Source organism: Chinchilla lanigera, unplaced genomic scaffold, assembly GCF_000276665.1.
Source record: "Chinchilla lanigera isolate Chin_1 unplaced genomic scaffold, ChiLan1.0 scaffold00021, whole genome shotgun sequence".
Classification (NCBI taxonomy): domain Eukaryota; kingdom Metazoa; phylum Chordata; class Mammalia; order Rodentia; family Chinchillidae; genus Chinchilla; species Chinchilla lanigera.
Window position 1 is genome coordinate 28,101,391 of NW_004955422.1, and position 25,111 is coordinate 28,126,501.

General features: G+C 47.5%; 1 protein-coding gene across 12 annotated transcripts in view; it reads left to right on the forward strand.

Moving 5' to 3' along the window:
• Positions 1-25,111, forward strand: part of LOC102003561 (BPI fold-containing family A member 2-like) — a 142,954-nt gene that overhangs the window by 108,308 nt on the left and 9,535 nt on the right. For 6 of the 12 annotated variants that reach the window (XM_013514274.1, XM_013514264.1, XM_013514268.1 and 3 more), the window contains 8 exons: positions 7,120-7,309; positions 7,731-7,796; positions 8,764-8,871; positions 11,080-11,134; positions 12,106-12,246; positions 12,824-12,937; positions 22,131-22,293; positions 24,628-24,760. In XM_013514274.1, the coding sequence (XP_013369728.1) occupies positions 12,851-12,937; positions 22,131-22,293; positions 24,628-24,760 (383 nt within the window). In that variant the 5' untranslated portion in view covers positions 7,120-7,309; positions 7,731-7,796; positions 8,764-8,871; ... (1 more) ...; positions 12,106-12,246; positions 12,824-12,850. Of the gene's footprint in view, positions 1-562; positions 701-2,384; positions 2,427-7,119; positions 7,310-7,730; positions 7,797-8,763; positions 8,872-11,079; positions 12,247-12,823; positions 12,938-22,130; positions 22,294-24,627; positions 24,761-25,111 lie in introns of those variants that run through there. The other 6 variants (XM_013514266.1, XM_013514273.1, XM_013514270.1 and 3 more) reach the window with 6 other exon arrangements.

Below are 25,111 nucleotides of genomic sequence, written 5' to 3' on the forward strand. Positions count from 1 at the left end.
GAAACTGGAGCCGAACTTGTTTCTCCCCTGCTCAGAAACCTTCTTTTGCTCTTTACTGCCAGGAGCAATATTCTAAAGTGCAGCGTGGGGCCCCAAATCTCTTGTAGGACCAGAAAGGTCCAAACAGACATTAAATTAATACAGTACTAATATATTATTTACCTTCCACACACATGATTTCACCAGTATGGAGCTGAGCTTCCTAGACACCACATGACAGGTAATGTGGGAACAGATGGAGGCCGAAGTTGCCCTGAGACTCTTGCTGTCTTCTCTCCTGACAATCAATACAGTGGCTTCAAAAGTGTAAAACAGAGGCACTGTTCTTACTGTGGTATTTTTGGAATATACGGTTTATTTTGAATAAAAATGTCATTTTATTAAAATGTAATGAATTTATAAATGTTTTAAACACAGTTAATAAATATGTATAAAACACTGAACATATTAATTTTGTTTATGCCAAATATTGATAAATAGCTTCCATATAAACATAAGCTCCGAGTTCTTCAACTTCCTTGGTTTTGTTTGTTTGTTTTTGGATTATTTTTCCTAAGTTGCCCAGGCTTGTCTTTTACTGGTAATTCTCCTGCCTCAGCCTCTGGAGTAACTGGAAATTTAGGACCCCAGTACCACATCTGGTCCTGTCCTCCCATTTGGAGTGTGTCCTGTGAAGGACATCTGAGAACTTCAAGTTCAGGTGATGACATTTAAACCGATCCTTCCCCCAGTGTGGTACTTATGGCCTTGCCCTCCTCCTGACCCTCACACGGCACACTCCAGCAGCCTAGAGGGCTGAGTCTCTCCTGGTGTTTCTCTTCTGGTTACTTCCGCTTGGGGTGTCTGCTGCTTCCTTCTCTGTTTCTCGCTCTGTTGATTTTGACCCCACTGGCAGCTTCTGCAAACAGCTTTCCTGCCTTTCCCTCCATTAGGGGCTGAAGCTCCTCTGGTGCTCCTCTCCTCAGCATGGTGTTGTCTCTTCACGGACCTGTTCCCAAGGCATCTGTCTCTGTGGTGGTAGGAACAGGTCCTGCCATCTGCCCATTTTCCATGGACCCTGTGCTAGATGAGCATAGAGCAGGAGAACTTTCTCTGCGTGTTCAACTCTAGACTGACTTCTTAGGCCTCTTCTGTGCCAGCGCTGCCCCTGCTGGGCCCTCAGCCCCTTCCTAGTTTCTGGAAATGCATTTGGATTCTTGCAGAAACAGTAACATGGAAGTAAGCCACCCTTAACAGCAAACTCTTGTCAATCGTTTGTACTCATCTATGGCTCCCCTTCCACAATTTTTAGCTTTTTGCATCACTGCGATTCCAGTGAAGCACAATTCTAAGCTCTGTATTCTCATCCAGCTGGAAATCACAAGTATTTCTCATTTTATAAACACTTAGAAAGTAGTTTATTGGATGATGTCACAATGGACTCTCCTAGCATGAGCTGTTTGACATTTCCAATGGGATAAACTTGATTCCACCTCAACGGAAAGAGCAAATATTAAATGATGTCCATGTACTGGCAGAGATGCAGTGACATGTGGACACTCTCTCCTGTCATGTAAATAAGAAGATCCGGTTTGGTAAATCATTTTGCAATGCATTCCTGGGGTCATAAGATGTCCCAAGGTACAGGGTTAATAATTTTGATTCTGAGATGTTATCCTGAAAGAATAGTGCAGACACCAGCAGAGCCACCTGAGGGGTGTGTGTGTGTGTGTGTGTGTGTGTGTGTGTGTGTACGTGTGTAATTTAACTCTCCAATTAGCTCTAGTGGGAATGTGGTGCTCTTTCTGAAAGACTCCTTGTAGCCCTCTATGATGGATATCTTTCAGCCTCTCCAATTTTCTTCTTTCTCCAATTCTCCTCCATATGATGTCACCTCCTCAGGAAACCTGAGCCCTGCACTGAGGTTTGGGACTAGTGGCCAGGAAGCCAGAGGGAGTTCTGGGGGTACTCAGGTACAGAAGGTTATGCTCCTTCACACTGCTCCCTCTTCTTGGCCACAGCTGTCACAAGTTGGGTCAGGTACCCTTGACGCCACTCATCCCATGTCTTTGTTCCCCATGTGTGGGACATGTATGGCTCATAACCTATGATTTATGTTCTCAAGTGCAGGTATCAGGCCTTAGTTAACAGGACTTCCATATTCCCAGTGCTGGCTTCATAGAACTTTCTTGCTTCTCTTCCCATTCAGCTGACCCAGAGATGACCTCTTGCTAGTGCTCATCCATCCATCCATCTATCCATCCATCCATCCATCCAACCATCCATCCATCTGTTCATCCATCTGTTCATCCATCTGTTCATCCATCCACTGCTCCATTCATCCAGCCATCCAGTAGTGGCTCCATCTTTCCCATCACCAGTTTCTTCCCTGGCCACTGGGACTACTGAGAGGAGTGAAGCCCTGACCTCTAGGAGCTCCCAGCCAGGTGGGACAGAGAGGAGTGTTGGAGCAGGGAAACCCACTTCCTGAGAGATGACACTGGTGAATGGCTCCCTGCATTGGGCACTAAGGACAAGGAGACTAGCGGTGCTGTGCCCAGTGTGTTTTTGTTGTTCTAACACACTGTGAGCTCAGTGATATACACAGAATGGAGGCAGGTCTAGCTCACCCATTTCAATGGTAGGAAGGCCAAGTCCATGGCAGGTGCCTTCACTGGATATCTGGAAAGGGCCTTCCTGTGGCATCTTGATGTGCAGGAGTCATATGGTGTGACAGCAGTGAGTGCTTCGGGCTCTCTTTTCCTTATTATCCAGTCATATCATAACTTGGAACTTTCCTCAAGATTTGACTGAATTCTGATTTCACTTCCCACCTCCAAATACTATTACCATCTGAATGTTGGGATTAAATATCCAGTGGAGGAATACTGGGGAGACACATTATAGTAGTCTTTAAGTGGGGGAGCATCACGTGGTTCGGGACATTAAGGTTCTGTGAGAGCTGAGCTGGGTCTTGCAGTCTGAGGAGTTTTCAGCCACTTGCTGAAGGACACAGAAGGGCATCCCAGGGTCTAAGACAGAAAGGACTCCGGGTTGGCACTGACCTAAGTTGGCTTTTTCCCAAAAGGAACCCTAAATCGGGAGCACTTTCTCACCTTTTCTGTGGGGGATAGGATTGTCACAAGTACAGCCAGAAAGAGTCCCATATGATTCCTCTCCCTGGTTAGGAGGGGAAGGACCCCTTATATAGGGAACAATATCAGATTATCTGGGGTGGCCTGTCTCTAGCCGAATAGCTTCTGGAAATCTCTTCACCCCTCCAGATCTCAGTAGAGTGAAGACCAGAATCCAGTGAGGACAAGTCCACAAGGGTCCAGTGCAGTGTGTCAAAATGATAGTGATGTTTTGGACTAGATGATTCTTCACTGTGCATGATTGTCTGTCCTTATGGGATGGCGAGCAGCATCCCTGACCTTCCTGGACCAGATATCAGTAGGATCTTTGCAATGGGTATAAACTAAAGATATCTCCAGATATTTTTAGTTGCCACATGTCCTCCAGGGGAAGAAGGTAACCTCAGGTGGAGGACTTGCATGCCATAGGAACTGAATAAATACCCCTTAAACTCCGGAAGGAATGTGAAAGTCTGTTCTGTTCTATTAGGATAGCCTTAAGGGATCACTATGCACACTTGAAAACAGAGCTGAGAGAAGGGAAGTGCGCAGCCTCATGCCACACAGCATGTTATTGGTAAAATAAGGCAGGAACAATAGACACTAGGCAGTCTTAACAGAAGCACAGTGCTTTAAATAAGGAAGCTCCTCTCTTTGTCCCTAAAAGCACAGAAGAGGGAGGTCAAGGCCGCTGAGGTAGCTGTGCCCTCCTTAAGGCACAGCTGCCCCCCACCCCTGGGGTCCAGGGTGGTCACCTCTGTGGTTGCTGTGTCTAGCTGCAGAGAAGAGGGAGTCCAAGAGGCAGTGGATGGGAACCTACTGAGTTTTAAAGTACAAGATGGAATTTGCCCCTCAAAGTTGCTTCTATGCTGTTGGACAGACCTTAGTCCTATGATCACTATAGCTGCAAGGGATGCTGGGAGTTGTCATCTCTGGCCAGGAGGCCATGTGGTCAGCTAAACTTGAGAAGGCAGGAGATGAACTTAAGTGACAGCAGAGTCTCCATCTGGAGGCAAGGTAGGATCCAAAATTCCCCTGGCTAAGAGCCAAGCCTTGGGTCTGGTCCTGGGTGTGACTCTTGGTTCTCTGGGGAGTCTGAGGCTCATTCCTCAGCCTTTCTGAGCACCATGCTTTCCCTGAGAAGTGGGTGTTAGAGCAGAGGGAGGGGAGAGGATGTAGGAGATGAGATGTGTAAAGAAGGACAAGCAGGTCATGGGTGATAGTCACACTGGGACGAGCCCTGAGGGCTGATTGGCAAATTTACAAGAAAGGTAACATCCCCTGGCAATGGGTGGATGGGGACAAAATCCAAGCCATGGGTCAGAGAGGCTCCTTTCTACTGGGCACACCTCTGACAGCTCCCTGGTGAGGGTCAGATTTGTGTGAAGGCTTGAGGACAGGGTCATTCATTCAGGGTGTTTCTTGTCAGAGGCAGTGAAAACGGAGGCAGGAGGCACAGGGCATTTCAAGGGGTAGGCAACAGGAACGTGGGCCACTTGTGGGGATGACAGGTTAGAGATCGGCATGCTCAAGTCCCAGGCTGGGCTCCTGTGGGGCTGTCCCAGCTCTGACCAGGACACTGAAGTGACAATGTATCCGATAGGAACATGCACCACTCAGGTGTTCATTCAAGGGGACCTGCTGCAGAGAAAGAGTTAGCTGACCTTGTCTCCACCTTGGCCACCTTGAGTCACATAAAACGAATGTGGAGAGACATATTTTCTGCAGTGTTTTTGTACTGGGAAAATGTGCCTTTCTAAACATGAACTGTTTGACTTACCCAAATACCTATCATCTCAGTCTTCCTGCTCCTGTAGCAAAATACCATACACAGGACAATTTGTAAACAAAAACATTATTTTTCACACTTCTAGAGGTTTTGAAGCCCAAAATCAAGGTGCAAGCGGATGTGGAGTCTGGGGAGGGCTGGCTCTCGCTTCCAAGGTGACACTTCGTGGCTGCAGTGGCATATGGCAGGAGGGACAGAAGTAAGAAAGGAACAGATGCTGCATCCTTACACAGCAGAAGAGAAACCGCAGAGCCTAGCAGCTCCCCGCGCCTCTTTTCATACAGGCCTTACACTCCTCAGAAGGGCGGAGCCCCAGGACTTCACCCCTCCCAGAGGAACAGCCTCTTCCACGACCCCGGGATCATTCTAGTATCTGAATTGGGTTGGGGAGACACACATAGCCACCAGAGCACAAGTGTTAATAAAAATGAAATGAAGCCTCAAATGGAGTCTCGACATTTGGAGGAATGGGTGAACGCCCTCTATCTGTCCCTGGTGGCTGACCTCTGAGATGGAGAGAGGTGCCCTCCTCACAGGGAGGCTGAAACTCTTCTGAAGATAGGGATGTGTGATGTGGTATCAGGGTGGCGGCTTGGTGGAAGGTAGGACTAGAGCCCAATCCTCCCTCTGCAGACTAGCTCTGTGACATTGGTGAGAATTTAAGATTCCCTTGGGGAATAATAGGGCACTACAAAGCCAAATCCTCCCTGAGAGAAGCCATTAAGGTGCTGCCCCAGGAGGTGACACAGAGTGGAGGAGGGAGGAGCAGGCTTGGCAAGATTTGTTCATGGTGAGGGTCCAGGCTTAAGGTTACTTGGTTTTTGCTCATCCTGCTATCTCTGGGGCCCAGGTGGGGACCTGGCATATGGTCGGTGCTCTAGAAATATGGCTTGATGATTCAATGAATGAGTGCTGTATTGGGATGGGATTTTCCTGGGCACAGTGTAAGCCAGTGGACAGGTGTGGGATGCTAAATAATGATCCATCCAGATGTGGCTCTGTGTGAAATGAGAAATATCACTCAGGTTTGGGTCATCTGTCATCCAAGCACTGCCGTTGGTGGCCCTGACTCTTTGCTGGGTCTTCATTACCTTCCTGTCTCTCCCAAAACTAATCATCTGATCAGCAGGGAAGTGGAAGGCATGGTTGGGGTCCTGAAGAACACTGTGTTCACCCTGCGACAGGAGGAAGTGAATCCCTCACTCTTTGGGGCCCAGAGCCAGCCCTAGTGGGTGGCTGATGTGGCATCTGTAGGCCAGCCCTTATTTTCTGGAGACTTCTCCTTCAGAGGTTCAAACTTCTCTTTGGGAGGTCAAGGAGAGCCACCTCTTCCTCCATAACTCAGCCTGGAGGGCAGGGAGTGGTTGACATTTGTGAACATCGGTAGGTCCCACTCCAGAGTCCTTTGCCATGACCTTGCACTGCCATTGTGCCTCTTAAGCTTCTTTTTTCTTTTAATCAACATAATTTTGCCTAAATAAGTGTACATAATCATCCAACGCACTTTGTATTTGTAATGCATTTATTTATGAAAAGACACTCTATCCATATCATATATAGAAAAATAATATCATTTATCAGCTCATACAATTAACAAGAGAAAGAAATGCAGACCTATAAAACAATTGCTCCACTGGTGCATCAACTAAACTCACACAGCACATGCACAGGTACTGGGATCAATGTTCCGCAGATTTCTAAACCAGCTGATCCTCATAAGATCTAGGGAATCTGGGTTTACAAATCAAGGATCTTCCAGGTGGATCTGTGACAGGGAGAAAAAAGCTCTATCTTCAGTACCATCCTCAGGCAAGCTCCATCCTCCTCTGGGTGCTTTGTAGAAATGCAGAGTCCCTAGCCCATTACAAACCTGATGACCGGGAACCTGTAAGGACCTGTGTGCTCTGGGGACCTGAGAGAGCTGCTGGATAGTCCTTTGAGCAACTCTGGACCCTTTAAAATGTCAGGACTCCCAAAGTCAAGGTTTCCAAGACCCTGGGATCTCAACACTGTATACTCTTGAGGTTGTAGATTCTGATGTTCCAAGCTTTAGGTGAATAGGCTCCTCCAGGCTAAGATTTCAGATTGAGAGGATTCCAGTGTGGTTGAATCCTAAGGTGTAAAGTTCTCAGACCCTTAGAAGTGAGCCTCTCTGTGGGTCCCCAGGTGAGAACCACCTGTCCTTAGCCCCCTGCCCTCTTCTCCCTCCTTCTCCAGGCTCCTAATGTGCCCATGGATCCAACCCTTACCGGATGGCCTGCGTGTGAACCCTCCTGAGGACATCACCTGTAAGTCACAGACTGAGGAAATGAGGTGCTTTCTAGAGACAATGTTTACCTTGGCTTACCCCAGAAAGTCTGTTCAAGGGACCTGGAGGAAAAGAAAAACCCACCTTCCTGAACCAGGTGTGAGTATGGCTTCTCTTTCTGCATTTGGAGACTCTTAGTGGCCTTCTGGTCACCAGATTGGGGATACTGGTGCAATAGAAATGGGGCAGTAAAGGTGTCATGGCCTTCGCTGTGAAAGTCATGTGGTTCTACTGTGAAACAGCCATGACTCCAGACCCTTGGGTCATCACTCTTGCCCTGAATACACTGTCTCACAGGATCCCCCCAACACACTTACGGAGTGGGCACTGCCTGCACACTCGTTTTACAGGTGAACAAAGTGAGGCTTAGAGAGGTGGTGCAACATGTCTGAGAACCCAGACGTGGTTCCACTGAGAACGCTGGAGGGTGGTGGTTACTGGATGTGATGTCTCCTCAATTTTCCAGTGGTAGAGACTGAAGTCTGCTCTTGCTTCTGTTCTTTTCGCTGAACTTCAACAGGCAGTTGACCTGCAAGTCCCCATCTGAAGAGGACTGACGAGGAGGACCACTGTGACGCCTCTAGTGGTGAGAGGCTGGCTCTGTGCCCAGCGCAAGGGGCCTGTGGGAGGCAAGAGCAAGGCTGGGCTTCGCTTATTTTTTTCCAACCGTGAACTGAGCCCTCATCTCGGTCAAAGACTAAACCTAGGTCTTAGCCCCAGCTGAGTCTTATTCTGGTCACACTCTGATCTCTGAGCCTTGATCACTCACCCAGCCTGAGTTCTGATTCTGTCCCTAGACTAAGCCTGGATCCAAGTGACAGACTGAGTTTAAAACCAGTTATATGTAGAGCTTCAATGTTGATCACAAACTGAACCCTGACCCTGACCTCAGACTTATCCATGATCCGGATCTGTTACTGCACCCCGACCCAGGCTCCAGTGATGGCCTTTGCTCAAGTCTTTCCTATCTGACATTGTTTTCAAGAAGGGCAGGGAATGGGGATGGGCCAGTGCCAGCTGCCAGAGAATGATCCCAAATGATCACACTCCCCTCCCCAAGGCCTTAGTCCATGCAGGTCATGAGGAAAGAGCAGGGACAGTGGGTCCAGGCCCGTGTGGTTCCCATCACGTGTTCACTGACTGCAGCTCCCATGGCTGCCAAGTCTGGAAATGTCTTTCCCCCGGACGTCACCCTGGAGACTAGCTCTGGCTCCTTACCCACAAGGTCATGACCTCAAAGCAGGGTTGTGGGCTGCCTAGAAGTGGTGATATTCCATTCAGGTATGTCAGAGAAGAGGAGACTTAGAAGAGATGAAAAGAAATCCAGTGTAACAGGCTATGTGCAGAAAGGTCACAGAATCGTCTAGAAAGAGTGCTACACTCCAGTGCAGGCTCATTAGGAGCTTAACCCATTAAGTACACAAGGCCAACTCACTTGGCTCTCCCAGAGTTTGTCATCCCTTCAGGATAACATCTCAGAATTAGAATTATTAATAGAGTGCCTATATTATTAAATAATAATATAATAAAGGAGCTACTCCTTTTCTCTCCAGACTCTGGGACTTTGTGTCATTTCCTCACCTGCTGCCCTGGTTTCTGGAGGAGGAAGCTGAGGATCAGGAAGATGAGGTTGAAGACAGCGGCGGCCCTAGGACCTGGATGTGAGCACATTCCTTCTTCCTCTCTCCAGCTCTGAAGTCTGCCCTAGCACCCTCTGTCCCTTCATCGTGGAACCCATGTCTGCCAAGAATCAGAGGCAGGAAGTAAACCTTTGTTCCAGGGACCCAAAGAACCTGCTTTTTATTGTACATGATACAGCATCACTCTAGCTCCAAGTCTAGCACTCACCCCTGGTCACCTCCATGAGTTACCTCCTGAGCACCACGCCCATGATGCACTAGGCCACCCCAGGGGATGCCTTTTATTACTCAGGTTACTTGGGAAGGGGGCTGTTCAGTTCCTGTATCAGCACTTCCTCTTCAAGAAAGTGTGCTACCATAAATATCCTTTAACATTTTAAACCCTGATAAATTGTGGCCCATACAGTATGCCTAGGATAAACCTTTTAAAGTGGAATTTCAAAAGATTAAAAAGGATGCGCATTTTACATTATGGGAGATGTGGACAAACACCTCTGTGTAACACTCTCTCCATAACCTATCAGAGCATCTTTCCTCCCACTCCACTGTAGTCTCTCTGGGGCAGGGTCTCTGTTGTCACCCAGGGAGTGTGGTATCTGTGCAGCCTGGAGGTGGGTGCACAAGGACTCAGGATTGGCGATGGGTAAGACAGAGAAGCCTGGTGTTGACGGGTCACCCCTGTCTTCATCTTCATCTCCCTGATCCTCAGCTTCCTCCTGCAGAAACCAGGGCAGCAGGTAGAGGAAGTGACACAAAGTCCCAGAGTCTGGAGAGGAGAGGATGGACACAGGACGTGTGGAAGGTGTAGAGGAGCCACCTCTGCTGAGTGCTCCAGGGTTGTCTGCAGAGGGGAGAACAACCACCCTTCAGTGGGTTAGGAGGGGCAGGGGGAACGGAAGGAAACTCAGAACTCTACCCTGGGTCGCTCTACTCTCGGGGATGGACAGCTAGAAACTGTTAGAAGCCTTCCATTGCACCATGTCCTTGCAAGTCCTCCAAATCAAACATCCTTGTACAAGGCCTAGGCAAGTCCAGGAAGTCGGAGCTCCCGAACACAGGCAAAGGACAGCAGAGAGAATGGCTGAAGTATGACAATACCAGATAGGAATTTGGAGAGGCAGGGAGGGTGGTAGAGCCTGAGAGGGGCTGAGAGTCAGGGTCCTGCTCAGGGCCAGTTTCCAACTAAGCCAAGAGCCAACAGCCAAGTGGGGCTCCAAGGGAGAACCCTGCCCAGCTGGCTGGAGTAGAGTAGGTGTCCTGGTCTCCGGACTCTGCCTGTCACCCTATAGCCTTGGGCCCTAGAGTCTGCCCAGGCCTTGATGTCTGACACTTGGCAGCTCCCATACCCTTTCCAGGTCTCAGTTTCCCCTTCTGCAATAGTAGTAATGGGCACTGACAAGTAGTTTTAGCGATGCTTCTTGAATCTTCAGAGGATCTTTATTATAGAGAAACTTACTAATCCTGTTTTATAGGTGAAGATCTGAGGGTCAAAGGAGTTTTAATCTTTCCCCAAGCGCTAGTCTCTGCAGAGTGAGGGTTGACTGTGGTCCTACCTTCCACCAAGCCTTGAACCTTGACCCCACATCACACACCTCTCCCTTCAAAGCTGAAATTTCTGTGTGGGGTGGGGACTGCTCTCCGCCATGCCTCTCTGAGGTCAGGGACCCAGGGACCCATGCTATCTATCATTTGCTCCAAGTGTGAGGGTCCCACTCAAGGCTTCATTTGAACTGTGTTAACACACATGCTATATGGGAGTGTGTGCGCCCCCAATCCCCATTCAGGTGTTGGAAATGACCTCGGGGAGTGGGGGCATGAGGCTGTTCCTCTGGAAAGTGGTGAGGTTCTGGGGCTCTGCCCTCCTGTTAGGTTTAAAGTTGTATATGAAGATGGTGGAGGAGCTGCCTGGCTCTGAAGATTCTCTTCTATATGTGAGGACACAGCATGTCATTCTTTTGCTTCTGTCTCTTCTGCCACATGACACTGCAGCCAAAGGTGCCATGCTGGGAGCCCAGAGCTGGTCCTCCCCAGACTCCACACCTGCTCGCACCTTTGTCACGGACTTTGAATCCTCCAAAAATTGAAGAAATAAGAATCAGTTGTTTACAAATTGCCCATACAGGCTATTTTGTTAAAGCAGCAGGATGAATCTGAGACAATGAGTATCTCATATGACTCAAAGAAACTAGGCTTGTAAATAAACTGTGTTGAAATTTTATATTTTCTCAGGATGGAAACACTTTGGAGAACAAGGCCCCAAAGACTTTGCTCTGTGTGACTCAAGGTGACTGAAGTGGAGACATGATCCGCCCTCTTTGCAGCAAGTCCCCTCGAAGGGACACCTGAGTGGTGCCCTGCCTTACCTAGCTGTATTAAGTCACTTAACTGTCCCGTCAAAGCTGGGATAGCCTCACAAGGTTTCAGTGAGGGACCTAGTTGGAGTGTTCTCCAAACAGTCAACCTACTGTTGATCAAGTCCTCTGCTGCATGAAATGTCCTCTTCCTCTTATCTCAGGGCCTTTGCTCCCGCTGTTCTCATGGCCTGCCTGGGAGACAGAAGGGGCTCTTGTGCTCCTGGAGAGAGACCGTGCTCCTGTAATGAATGAATGACCTTATCCTTGAACCTTTACTCAAACTCACCCTCATCAGTAAATGGTCACAGTTCTGCCCTGTAGAGAAGAGTCTCTGGCCCTATACATGGATATTCACCCACTGTCCAGCCCTGGGTTGGGGGTATTAGATTCTACCCCAAACTAGTCAGCCCCCAGGGCCTGTCTCAGTGTGACTGTTGCCCTAGGCTTGTGTGTCCTGCTTTGCACACCTCATTTTCTGTATCCTCTCCCAGTCTCTGCTCTAATACCTGAAGGTTGTTGCTAATTTCACAAGTCAGAATATAACATTCCTTCCAGTAGTGAAGGAGGAAAGAGTAAATGTTTATTCAGTTCCTATGACATGTAAAAAATTGCATTACATGGGCTGTCCTCCACCTGTGATGACATTCGTCCTGTAGGGGACATTTGGCAATATCAGGAGATAGTTTTACTTTGCACTTGCTATATAGGGGATGGAGTGATAGAGGCATCTGTGGGGTGGAGGACCCCACAGATGCTGCTCACCCTCCCATAATATACAGGATGGTCACTCACAGCAAACGATCATCCATTCCAAAATGTCAGTGCTGTTGTGACCCCCTGTGTTAGATCTTTGCAGGCATGGCCTCTCTGAGTACTGATATTGCTCTTTCTTGTACCCAAGCTGGCTGAAATCTCCTGTTGAATCCACTCCTGGCTGGATGGCTGGCTGGCTGGCTGGCTGGCTGTTTGGATGGCTGTTTGGATGGCTGGCTAGATGGCTGGATGAAGCCCTTCAAGTATCTGCTCAGGAGTCACTTTCCAGGTAAGTCCCTTCCAAACATATGAAAGCGGCACTGTACTCCCCAACTTACAGTTTGCAGTGTTTCAATTCATCCCCTGAAAGTTCCTGTGTTGAAAACTTAATCCTGAAATTCCCTTGTTAATGGTATTTTGTGGTGGGGAATGAATTAGGATTGGATCAGGTCATCAGGAGGGCCCCCTCATGATGCTATTAATGGTTAATAAGGTAAAGAGTGGCCCAAGATGGTACACCCTTCACTCTGTCACACCATATGACATTAAGATGCATCTCATTAAGATGACAGAGGAAGGCCCCCCTCCAGACACACAGCAGATGCCAGTGTCATGATCTTCATCTTCTCAGCCGCCAGAAGGGTGAACCATACCTGCTTCCATTCTGGATCTATGGCTTGGTCTCTGTTGTTAGAACAACGGAAGTGGGCTGAGATGGAGCACTGCTAGCCACTGCGTCCTTAGTGCCCAGTGCAGGGGGACCTCACCAGGCTCACCTCTCAGGATGTGGGTCCCTCCTCTAATGCCCCTCTCTGCCCCAACTGCCTGGGGAATCTTGGAGGCTGAAGCTTTGCTCCTCTCAACAGCCCCTGCACCCAGGAAAGCAACAGGTGATGGACAGAATGGAGCCACTGCTGAATGGATGGATGGATGGACAAAGCCCTTTTTGCCTGTACAGTCAGACACCCTATATAGACAAGGTGAATGGGAGAAGGAGCTGAGGGATTCTGGCAAACGAGGCCTGAGGAATACAGAATACTTGTCATTATTTTCTGTTTAACAGATACCTTCACTTGAGGACATAAATCCTGGGTTGTGAGCCACACATGGCCCTAAGCATGCAGAGCAAGGACACGGGCTGGGGGATAGGAGGGACTGGTATTTGGCCCAAATGGTATCTGCTGTGGCCACTGAGGGGAAAGAGAACAAGCTTGCAACGCAAGGGGGTGGGCTTGCCTCCTGTGCCCTGGTCCCTCCAGGACATGGTATCGCTCCCTGCCTACTAGTCCCAGAACTCACAGCAGGGACGAGGGTTTACTGGAGAAGGTGGCACCACAAGAAAGAGGATTGGAGGATGAAGAGGCCTAGATGGGATGAAAAGATGTCCATATAAGGTACTATGTGGGAAGAAAGCTCATAGAGGCCTCCAGAAAGACTACCACACGCCATGCAGGCCCATTAGAGGCTTAGTCTAGGTACGTACAGATGGTCACTGGGTTTGCCCAATTCCTTCAGGGTGACATCTCCCAATCAGAGTTACTAAGAGAGTGCCTGGGGAAATCTCATGACCCCAGAAACAAATTAAAATGATTTTCCAAGCCGGATCTTCCTATTTACAGGACCAGAAGACAGTGTACATAGTTCTCCACATCTCTAACAGTGAGTGAGCACCTTCAAATATTTACTCTTTGGATTGAAGTGGAATCAAATTTATCCCATTGGAAATGTCAAAGAAGCTGTGTTAAAGAGGCCGTCTGTGATATCATCTCTGTAAACTATTTTCTGCATGTTTAAAAAATTAGAAATACTGGTGATTTCTGGCTGGATGAACATGCAGATCTTAGAATTGCACTTCACTAGAATCACAATGGTGCAAAAAGCTGAAAGTAGACAAACAACTGCAGAGGGGTACAAATATTGACGAGAATTTACTGTTACAGGTAACTTACTTCTGTTAGGATTCTGAAAAAAAACAAACTCATTTTTAGAAAGTAGGAAAGGGCCCAGGATCCAGCTTGGACAGCCCCAGTGGTGGGCAGCTCAGTGGGGCCCTGAGGAGTTGACCCCCACGCTCAGCACACAGGAGTCGTTCTAGCGCTCATGCTCACCTGCTGCAGAGGCGACAGGCAGGTGGCACACAAGGCAGGTTCCTGCCACCACAGACGGGCGCGTAAACAGAGCTTGGTGCTGATGAAAGAAGTTTCAAGGGGGCTCTTGCCCCAGCCTAGAGGGGGAAGCAGGCAGGGGCCTTCCCAGAGAAGGGGCAACAGAGCAGAAAGCGACAAGATGGCGGGCAGAGGAGAGAATGGAGGACATCTAAGCAGAAGCGAGCAGATGAGGGAAGGCTGGGAGGAGGGACGCAGCCCTCAGCTGCTGGAGTGCGCTGTGTGAGGGTCAGGAGGGCAGGGCTGGGTGTGCCACGCTGGCGGCATTTAAGTGGCATCCTCTGAGCCTACGGTTCTCAGATGTCCTTTTTAGTATACTCCAAAAAATTGAGGACTAGGTCAGGTGTAGTGCTGGGGGACTGCACCCCCACCTACTTTGGAGGGTGAGGCAGGAGGAAGGCAAGCTGGAGGCCAGTCTGTGCAACTAAGCAGAATCTTGTCTCAAAATCTAAAAAATAGAAAAATTCTTGAGGAATTCTTCAGGAATAAAAGTTCTTAAGGAAATTTAGGAGCTTTTGTTGTATGGATTCTTACGATTAATATTTGGCATGAAGGAAATTACGGCAGAAAAACCTTTAAAATATATTTATTAATTGCTTTCCAAATAGCAATAATTAATTATATTTCAACATATGACACATTTCTGTTAAAAAATGACTACATGTTCCCAAAGTGTCTTTAGTAGGAAGAGTGCTTCTGTATTACAATTTTAAGCCTCTGTAGTAACTACCAGGAAAGGAGACCCAAGTCCCGCCCATCCCAGGCCACACCTGGCTGTGTCACCCTGCTGATGGCACCACACCATCAGGAAGAGCTGCCCCAGGACCACACATGAGTCCCCTCCATCCCCACTACCGGGAGCAGGAACTGAGACTCTCAGGGGCAAAGTGCCTCATCCAGGTACATAGAAAGCAAGTGGCAGAGCAGAATCGAACTCCAGCTCTGAGGCCCCAGGACAAATCCCTCTGGTGCAGAGAGGCAGTGTCCTGGCTCGTATTGGCTGACTGTACTGCCGGCCCGCACAGGTCACCACTTTCCTGGTTTGCTTTCTTATGTGCAGGCCAGGTGGGGCCCCCTTGATATTGTTCTCTCTGCCCCCTGGCTGGTCTCTTTCCCCTTTGTGTTCGAGCAAGGAACTCCTTCTTCCCACAGCTGTGTTCCCTCAGCCAGGATGCTGCACCTCTGTGTGCCAAACACCACTGAGGCCGGAGGTAGAGGGAATAAATTCTTCAGAAAAGGGAGGCTGAGGGGCAGGGGGACAGAGCGCATTGGTTCTAACAGCTGCACTACACCTGGTACAGACAAGGGAGGTACACGCACTACAGGCTTGTGGAGGTCCCAGACAGCTCTCTAAATCCACAAAGAAGAGCTGGCTCTAACAATCAGGCCTTCATAAACATGGACTATTTGAGTCATGTGAAATACCTGTTGTCTCAGTCTATTCCTGCTGCTATAACAAAATACCTTATATGGGGAAACATATAAACAAAAGACATTTATTTCTCACACTTCTGGAGGATATGAAGTCCATGATGATGTAGGCAGATATGGAAACTGGAGGGAGCTGGACCTCTGCTTCTAACTTGGCGCCTGTGGCTGCAGTGTCCCATGGCAGAAGGGACAGAAATGATAAAAGTGACAGACACTGTGTCCTCACATGGGAAAAGAGAATTAGTAGATCCAGGCAGTTCCTTGATGCTTCATTTCGCGGCAGCCTTAAACCAATCTGGAGCACAGATTACACTTCCCACATACCCCTCCTCTTACCATCACCACGGGGAGATCAGTTCCAATGTCTGATACATACCCAGCACAGCCAGGTGTTAATACAGTGGAAAAGAAGGATCGAGTTGGTCATGAATTTTGGAGTAATTGATGAATAGCATCTGTCCCTAGGTCTCCAAACTCAGTGAGACAGAAAACAGTCCCCAATCCACAAGGAAGCTTCAGCTCTGCTCTGAAAGGAGGGACATGAGGTATAAGGTCAGGATTCCAAGCTGGGATGAAGGTAGAGCTAGAGACTAATCCTCACTCTGCATAGAGTAATGCTGTAACCTTGGGGAAAGATCTAGATTCCCTTGAGCCTCAGCTCCTCGTTTGTACACAGGCTAATAAACCCTTCCTGTGTTATAAGTACACAGGGAGGACTCAACAAGCCTTGGTAAAAACTGCCTGTCAGTGTTCGATACTAATATTGCAGATGGGCAAACTGAGGCCCAGAAATACCAGGGGAGCTGACCAGTGTCAGAGAGCAAGTTCAGGAGGAGTTTAGGGCTCAAAGTTCCAAAATAACAGTCAGGAACCTGAATCCAGGACACCTGCTCCCCTTCATGCTGACAAAACAGCATCCTTCCTCAGAGGCTCGGGGTCTATTCTAAGGAGGAAATTTGTCTGACACAGGACTTTCAACTCTCAGACCCTCTAGGACTCAGCCACTTCCCCACCTCTCTCTCTCATGACATCTGTGAGGCATAGATTCATCTCTAGTGTTGTCACACCATGGCTGCTGTCCCCTGCCTTGTTTGCCTTGGAGATCCTGGGGAGCCCCAGCTTCCTGGACTCCCCTGGGCAGGGATGTTTGCTTTGGAGGAGTTGGATGGATGTGGTGGGATGGAGGGAGTCCCAGGGATTCCTAGCTGTCTATCACCAAGTGCCACGTCTCCCCAGAATCTGGTCCGTCATCATTTATATAGATCACCCTACTTCCTAACCCTCTAGGAACAAACTCACAGAGACCACCGCATCTCCACACCTCCCAGGAGAAATCCAGGTAGCATTGCTATGACTCTCTCTCTAACCTGTTTCTTTCTTAAATCACAATTTGAACCAGACCAGAGCTTTCAATAAATGTGATCTCTTGCAAGTTATTTTTGGTGCTAGCACAGGAAATGAGTTGGAGCAGTAATGAGAAGAATAGAGGTAGGCTGGTTTGGTAGGGTGTTCATGCTAATAGCATAATTGCTGCAATCCATTGACCTTGCCTTAGATCAAGCAAAGGAATGAGGGAAAAGAGAGATCCAGATCTCCTAACTGGGTCCATCATTTTAAGAAACATTCTAGTTAGACTCAACCCTGAACTTCTATTTATACCCTCTTTACCAAGGCTGGTTGCAAAGAAGGCTGGGAAAGATGATTTCCTTGTTAGGCATTTATTTGTCCTTGAAAATACAAAAATGTGAAAGAAGTAAGAATAGACAAGTGTCCTCACTTCTGTACACTTCTATTTCCTTCTGTTTAAAGTAAAATGCATCAACATTTGTCCTGTGACATAGGTCAGTGCAAAGACTTTGTGTTGTCCCCACACTTAGGACGCAAGGGTGTTCCTCTGGTCACCCCTCTCCTTTGTAATTGTAGTAGTGTGCAAGTCCTCTAAAAATGCTATGGGAGCTTCCAAGGACAGTGTCAGGGCCAGGGAAAGATAAAAATAAACTTCCATTTGCACATCCAAAATTAACTTCTATTTAGTGGCACCAAGCCAGGCAATTTTCAAAATGCTTGTTGAATCCTCATAGCTACTTTTTTAGGGAGACGCTGGGTAAAGTCTACACTGCAAGGCAAAAGAACTGTGTTGTAGTCACTGACTAAAGCTCAGAGGAAGCATAATTTTGCTCAGAGGCTCATTTTCCTATCTGTAAAATAGGGATAGGCAGGAATTAGTACAGTGGACTTCTATAGGTGCCCAAATCCGTTTAGCTGCACAGAGAATCTCTCCAAAGCTGACTCTACTGCCTTGGCATCACCACGGGATCATCCAGAGCCAACACCCGCCCTGTTGCTGGCTTAACAGTTTCGTATTTGCATCACCTATGGGTTCCTATATTGTGTATTTTATTTTCTTGGTTTTTAGTCATCTCATCCTTTTTTGTTGGATGCTACACATTACAAAGAAAAAGTGTGCAGACTCTGAATTGGGTAGTAGTTTCCAAAGAGGAGGAGACAAATTTCAAAAAGATAGTGGATTGGGGGCCAGAGATATAGCTCAGCGGCACAAGTGCCTGCCTGGCAAGCACGAGGTCCTGAGTTCGATTCCTGGTACTGCCCCCCCACAAAAAAAGACAGCGGATGTGTGGACCCTTTGATCCTGCTATGGCTTAGGTTTAGGTTATGGTAGGTGCCTCTGATTTGGCTTTGCTCATCCTCACCCACTCTAGGTTGGATGTATTCATTTCCAGACAGGGCCCTTTGTCCACTCTCCTGGGTCTTAAGAGAAATTCTACCCCGTAACTCACGAGTTCCCAGCACCACCAAGTGGAGGCACTATGATCCCTGCAAAGCCCTCTCAAGTTCAGCTGTTTTCTGCCAGATTCCTCAAAGTCTCACTTAGTACTGGGGTGGTTTAGAGTAGCCCAGTGAGCCACGGGAAGTGTTCACCAAACCTGAGGCTTGCACTGTGTTGTAACACACCTTTTGGGATTTTGAACTCCTGCCACAGTGGCGACCCAACATCTAGCCTTCTGTCTCCACAGTTCAGTAGAACTGGCCCCTTTTGTCTGGACTCTGTTTCTCCACAGGCATCTTGAACAAGGCAAAGTGGGGGGGGGACGTGGAGCTCACCCGGAAAACTCATTCTTCAGGAGGCCAGGAGGTCAGCACTAGGAGACCATGGTCAACTGGGGCTGGGAGCAATACTCTTTAAGCTGGTGCTTAAAAAAAAACAAACCAAAACAAAAAAACTAAAGTTTTTGTCATGGTTTCAAAATTCCTCCCCTAAATAAGTCAGGTTCTTCGGAAATCCACTTGGTTGGCAAAGGAGGTTATAACAGATAAGGTTACTATCACCTTCAGCTCCAGGACCCAGAGGTCGCAGCACCTAGGCAGTGCTGGGAAGAATGAGTGGTCTGTATGTCCATATGTCCGTCCGTATGTAGGGCCAAGGCCTAGATAAGAGCTCCAGCAGCAACCTCTGGGTCTCTCCGGGTCCCTGTCTTCTCACCTGTGTGGCATGAGGGTGGAATAAAACCATACAGAGAGCAGCCTGAGGAATTCTGGGGAGAATGAGAGGCCCATGGTAAGGAATGAGCCCCCAGAAATGAATGGCAGCCCCCCATCCTCTAAGGAGAAGCTTAAGAAGAAGCATCCTGCCTTCCCCATCATCCCCTGTGGGAGACAGCCTAAGGCACCAGGGAGGACATTCCCACCTGCGGCACTGTTGCTAAGCTGGGTTCATATGTAACCTCTTCAGAGTGGTCTTTCTCTAGCACCCTGGCCTGAGCGCCCTCCCTGTACCTTCCCAGGAACCCCACCTTACCAGAAGGCCCTGCTTTACATCATGCTCAAGAGCAAGGCTACTTGAAGACTGCAGGTCTGCAGGTGACTCTGCCAGCTCCAGGGGAATAAGGACACTGCCTGGCCTTTCTGCATGGATCCGCAGTGTCCACAGTGCCGGTCACTGAGCACTTAATGACTTTAGCACCTCTTCTTGCTGAGTGAAGGACAGTGGGGCCCACAGTCTGCACTGTTATAGCCAGGCTCCCTGAACCACCACCCTGCCTCTCTGTCCCACTCCCCTCTGTAACCCCCAGGGGTTGGAGTGGCCTAGGCAGTTGTGCTCTCCTTTGTGACAGTCTCAGCTGAGGTGGCTCCTTTACACTCTGCACATGTCCCATGTCCCGCCACCCTCTTGGGACCCTGGGACTTTGTGTCATTTTTCTCCACCTGCTGCCCTGGGGAAGAGGAAGCTGAGGTTCAGGGAGATGGGGATGAAGAGGGGTGACTGTAGAGCACAGCGGTGGGTACATTCTCTTTTTCCTCCCTCCAGCTCTGCGGGCCGCACAAGCGCCTTCTGCCCTGTGATCTTGTTCCCCTAACCAGCCAAGAGGCAGAGGCAAGAGGCGAACCCTGGTTCCAGAGACCCCAAAGCACCTGCTATTCCCTGTACCTGATTTTGTATCACTTTTGCTCCAGATCCAGTGCTCACTGCTGGGCAAGGTCCCCTGGCCCCAAATCTTCCCTCAAGTGTCAGGCATCAGGCTCTGAGCATCTCCTTCCTTCACATCTGTGTCTTGAGAACACAGTGTTGAGGAGGCAGGACTGACAAAGTCGCCTCCCCCGTGCTGAGGTGGCCAAAGATCCAAGGACAATGTGTTCATGCTTTTCAATTGTGCTTGTTCTCTAATTTTCTTTGAAAGAAAGAAAGAGGGAAAGAAAGAAAGAAAGGAAGGAAGGAAGGAAGGAAGGAAGGAAGGAAGGAAGGAAGGAAGAAAAAAAGAAAGAAAGAAAGAAAGAAAGAAAGAAAGAAAGAAAGAAAGAAAGAAAGAAAGAAAGAAAGAAAAAGAAAGAAAGAAACAACAAAGAAACAAAGAAACAAAGAAAGAAAGGCAAAATTATAGCTGGCTATATAAGACCCAGAATCCTAGAAAAGTCCCCTTGAAAGTAATTGATATTTAACAAACATCCCTGAAGACAGTTTGTGTACTAAGAAAGGACATCAAAAAGGGGGACAGCTAGTACCCCAAACCTAGCTGTTGGCATGATTTCTTACAGAGGGTGCATTGCCAAGAATGGACCAAGGCTGTGGTGACATTTGCAAAGCTTGTGCTGTCCCTTCTATGAGTGGAACCTTATATAGCTCCTGCAGTGTGAGGGGAGAGCACAGGGTCAGTGTCAGTCACCTTTGTGTCTGCTTGGGCCTATGGGCAAGGAGGAACAGGGGTAGAAAGCACGATCCCCGAGGGCCTAGTGTATCTCAGGAATGATTTTTGTTCTGTGTGTGACAGAAAACTGGAGAGCTCAGAGTTTAGACTGGTGGCGTGGTCTGAATGCATTTTCTAATGCTTGCTAGGGCTGCTGTGCAGACAAGGGGGAGTGGTGGCCAGTACAGAAGACAGGGAACCAGGTCAGACCCTTTGCAGTAATTCAGGCCACAATTATGGTGGCTGAGGAGGACACTTTGGATGAGGTTAGAAACAAGAGGTGTTAATGAGAGTTCCTGACAGATGAGAAAAGGAGGCGAGGGAAACTCCAAGTGTTGGACCTGTGACAGCAAGGTGGAGTGTGGTGCCATCCCTTGAGATGGTGAGGACAGAGAATTAGATTGAATTCTCTGTAGCCTCCAAAATACAAGGTTGCATGGTTACCTGGCACTTTGGGTTCAAATTCCCCTTTCTCCCTTCTTTAATTCATAACATGAGATGAGATCCATTAATTCATCCATCCAATCATCCATCCAATCCTTCAGTCATTCATTTATACCATTTCACACACATTCATTAGTACAGATGAGGATTATTTAGATGTGGCCTCCCTTGTGATGACAATGACCTGGGTGTCACTAATATGTCCCATGGAGATCAGCTCCTCTCTCCACTCAGACCTTCTCATTCCACAGCCCAGAATTCAGCCCACTCAAGCTGTGCCTGACAGTGGCATGGTCCTCACCTCATCCTCACTCTGGTGAGGACTACACTGCCACTGACAGGAAAGCTGCCTCAAGGATGCAAAATTATCCCCTCCCTGCTCATCACCTCTAATGTAGAAGGAGGAATTGTGGCCTAGGGGGACACAGTGACTCATCAGGGTGAGGGTCACACAGAGAGCAAGTGGCAGAGTAGGGATTTGAACCTCGGCTGTGGAACCCCAAGATAAACTACCCCAGGCCCTGGGGTCCTCTGAAGAGCATGGAGAGGCCCCCAGCCAGACTCTGGTGTAGAGCTTGGTGTAACTTCACAGAGGAGGTGATGTCTGACTGAAGCCAGAGAATCAGGAAGAAGTGACTTAGGTGACGAAGTGAAGACGTTGAAAGACATTTGAGACAGCAGGGAGCTTGTGCAAAACACCTTTGTGTAAAGACCACGAATGTGCAGGCAAGGCTACCTTTTCCATCCTAGCCCTTGCACTTGTTGGCTGTGTGTCCCTGTACTCCCATTTTCTGACCTTGGCTGCTCACCTGTAAATCAGCAGGTAACCACATCTGTCTGAAAGAAGGTTAAGTGGAAGAATAACAGGAGGGCTGGAAGATTCCTCCTCCCTCTGGGCTGTTCTCATTCCTGTTCTCCACATGACTGTCCAGGTGTCAGGAAAAATGAGGTCTCAGCTTTGGAAGCTTCTTCTCTTGTGCCACCTGCTCACGGGGATCTCAGAAGGTTTTCTTTTCAATGGTCGAAGTAATTCTGTGGGCCAGGTGAAACCTGCTCTGCAGAATGTGCCTGAGACTGCTGACAGTCTAGCTGAAGGTGAGTCAGTGGGATGAGGATTTGTGGGACCCAAAAGTTCACTCCCAGTCACTGTGCCTCCCATGTCAGGGGCTGCCCCAGGGAATTCCTTTTGTGGGTGGGTTACTAAGAAAGGGGGCTTCTCAATGCCTGACTTGTGATCTTATTTGTTTTGAAACCAACAATAAACATCCTTTAACATATTACATCTTGAAAAACTTTGCCAGTACATAGGGAGGACAAATTTCTAAAAGTGAGATCTCTCAAGTTAAAAAATAATGCACATTTTATTTGATGGGAATTTTGAGAAATAACACTTTCTCCCATAACCTATGAGAGCATCTTTTTCTCTACTCCATCATGAGCAATTACACTGACAACTTTCTAAAAGACTATAACTTCTTTCACTCTGTATTTCATTTTGAAAATTCTTTGGTTTCAGATATGTATACTTACTATCCATTCATATATTTTAACTTCAGTATTTTCTCCACATTCATACATACTTTCCTATTGGATTGTTGGACTTTACCTTACTGACTGGTGTTAAGTGACTGGGAAATAAGGAAGTTACCCCTACTTAGCCTAGGTACCTACTGACTTACTTATACTCATGATAAAATGTACCTCTACTTTATGCTGTATTGTTAAAAGAACAAGGGTTTTTCTTCTCTTTATTTGAAAACACTAACAGTACATTGACAATCAGTTTTTATAGGAGAGGGAACCATCTGGAATGAGAGTGTTAATGGGAGTTCCTGACAGATGGCTGGTGTGAGCAAAGGAGGCGAGGGCAACTCCAAAGTTGAACCTGCGACAGCAAGGTGGATTGTGGTGCCATCTCTTAAGATGGTGAGGACAGAGAATGAAATTGAATTCTCTGTAGCCTCCAAAACACAAGGTTCCATGGTAACCTGACACTTTGGGTTCAAATTCCCCTTTCTTCCTTCTTTAATTCATAACATGAGATGAGATCCATGAGTTCATCCATCCAACCATCCATCCAATCCTTCACTCATTCATTTATATCATTTTCTTTGAAACTTTCTCAAGCTTTAAGCAACTTGTACAGATGTAGGAAGGATACCCAGCCTCTTTCAAAGCTGGGAAAACTGAAGTCAAGAGAAAAAGTGTCAGGATCAAGGTTACCTAGTGAGTTTTATAACCACAGGTAGTTTTATCTCCATTCTCTCTATCTTTATACTAAGCAGAGTCTGACCACTGGGAAGCCAGCTTGCACTACTGTGATTTTATTTCTTTTCTTATATGATTCTCTGTTTCTCTTTGAGTTAGTAATTGTTTTTCTCACTTGCATTATTTTCTACACATATCCTTATTTCCTTTCATATTTCCCATCCAATATCCATCATGCCTTTTATTCTATCGCATCCTCCTATTGTATGTACACCTCCCATTAAGACACTCTGTTCTCCTCCTAGTAAGAATTATTATTCTCAGGGACTCCTATTTGTCACTTTCAAGGGTTGGAGCCTGTCCTAGTTACTTTTCTCTTGCCGGGACCAAATATCCATCACCTACAAGTTAAAGGAGGAAAGATTTATTTTAACCCACAGGTTGTAGAGGTTTCAGTCCATAGTCGACTGGCTCCAAGGTAGGGAGCCATAGCAGGGGGGCACGACTGAGGAGAAACAGCACATGGAGTGGCAGGCGGGAGGTAGCCAGAAGCAAGCCTTCTGGACCTTTATCTGATCCAGGCTACAAGCCTATTTGATGGTGCCACCCACAACCAGGGTGGGCCTTCCCACAACCAGAGCTGTACTAAACCAATCAGTGGACTAATTTAATTATTCCACACCCTTAATCCATATTCACACACCCTAGATCTAGCTACCTCTGAAAAGCCCCACCTATGGGTTCATCAAGTTTTTTTTGGGGGGGGGGACGTCTAGATTCAAGCCATAACAAAGTCCTATATTTTTCCTTAATTGTAGATTTTCCATTTTTTCATTCACTTTCCCATTTTGTTTCACCTAGTTTTTCAAACTCACATGAGCATGTCTTTTAGAGCAATAGGCTTCCAAATTACATTTAGGTGCGTACAATTTGAGATCAATTTCCTGGCCAAATGATTGATTGCTTTGTTGATAAAGGATCAGTATGTATTGGTTTAGAGGCAGCATGAAAGTATCAAGGATTCCCTAGCTCTGTGATTAAACACATTTCTTAACTTCCTTGAATTTTTATTTCCTCATCTGTAAAACAAAGGTAATTATGACATCTACTCACTGAATCATTTCAGGGATAAAATGAAATAACATGGGCAAATCTGACACCTGCAGCATAGTAGCTGTTTCCTAAGTGGTACAGGACACTAAATGGGGATTGTATTGGCAGGTTTTCATTGGCAATGGAATCTCAACCCCATGGTGTTTCCAGATTTCATTGCTAAAAGGAAGATCCAGAAAACTGAGAATGTGGTGGACTTTGCCTTGCCTCACTTGCTTCCAAGTCTGGAGAAGTCTTTTGGGTGTGTTCATCCTTCCTGGTGATCTTTGCTCCAAACATAGGGGATTCTTAGAAAGGGGAGGTCAGTGTAGGATCAAAAACAAATAGACCATCCTTGTTCTCCTCTGCAGCCCTGAAGTGCTCTAAGGCCAGCCCCACCAAATTTGAAAAGATTAGAGGTAGGGCTACAGGGTAATATGAGCATCTGTGCGTTTGTGTTCCCACATTTTGTAATTTTAGGATGAAAGTGAAGATTCTATACATCCTCGCCTCCACATGTGTGCTGGTGTCTAAAGCTCTTTCCGAAGAATGAACATGTCTTTTCCAAATACATCAGAAGATAAAAGGCTAAATTCCCATTCAGGGAAGGAAA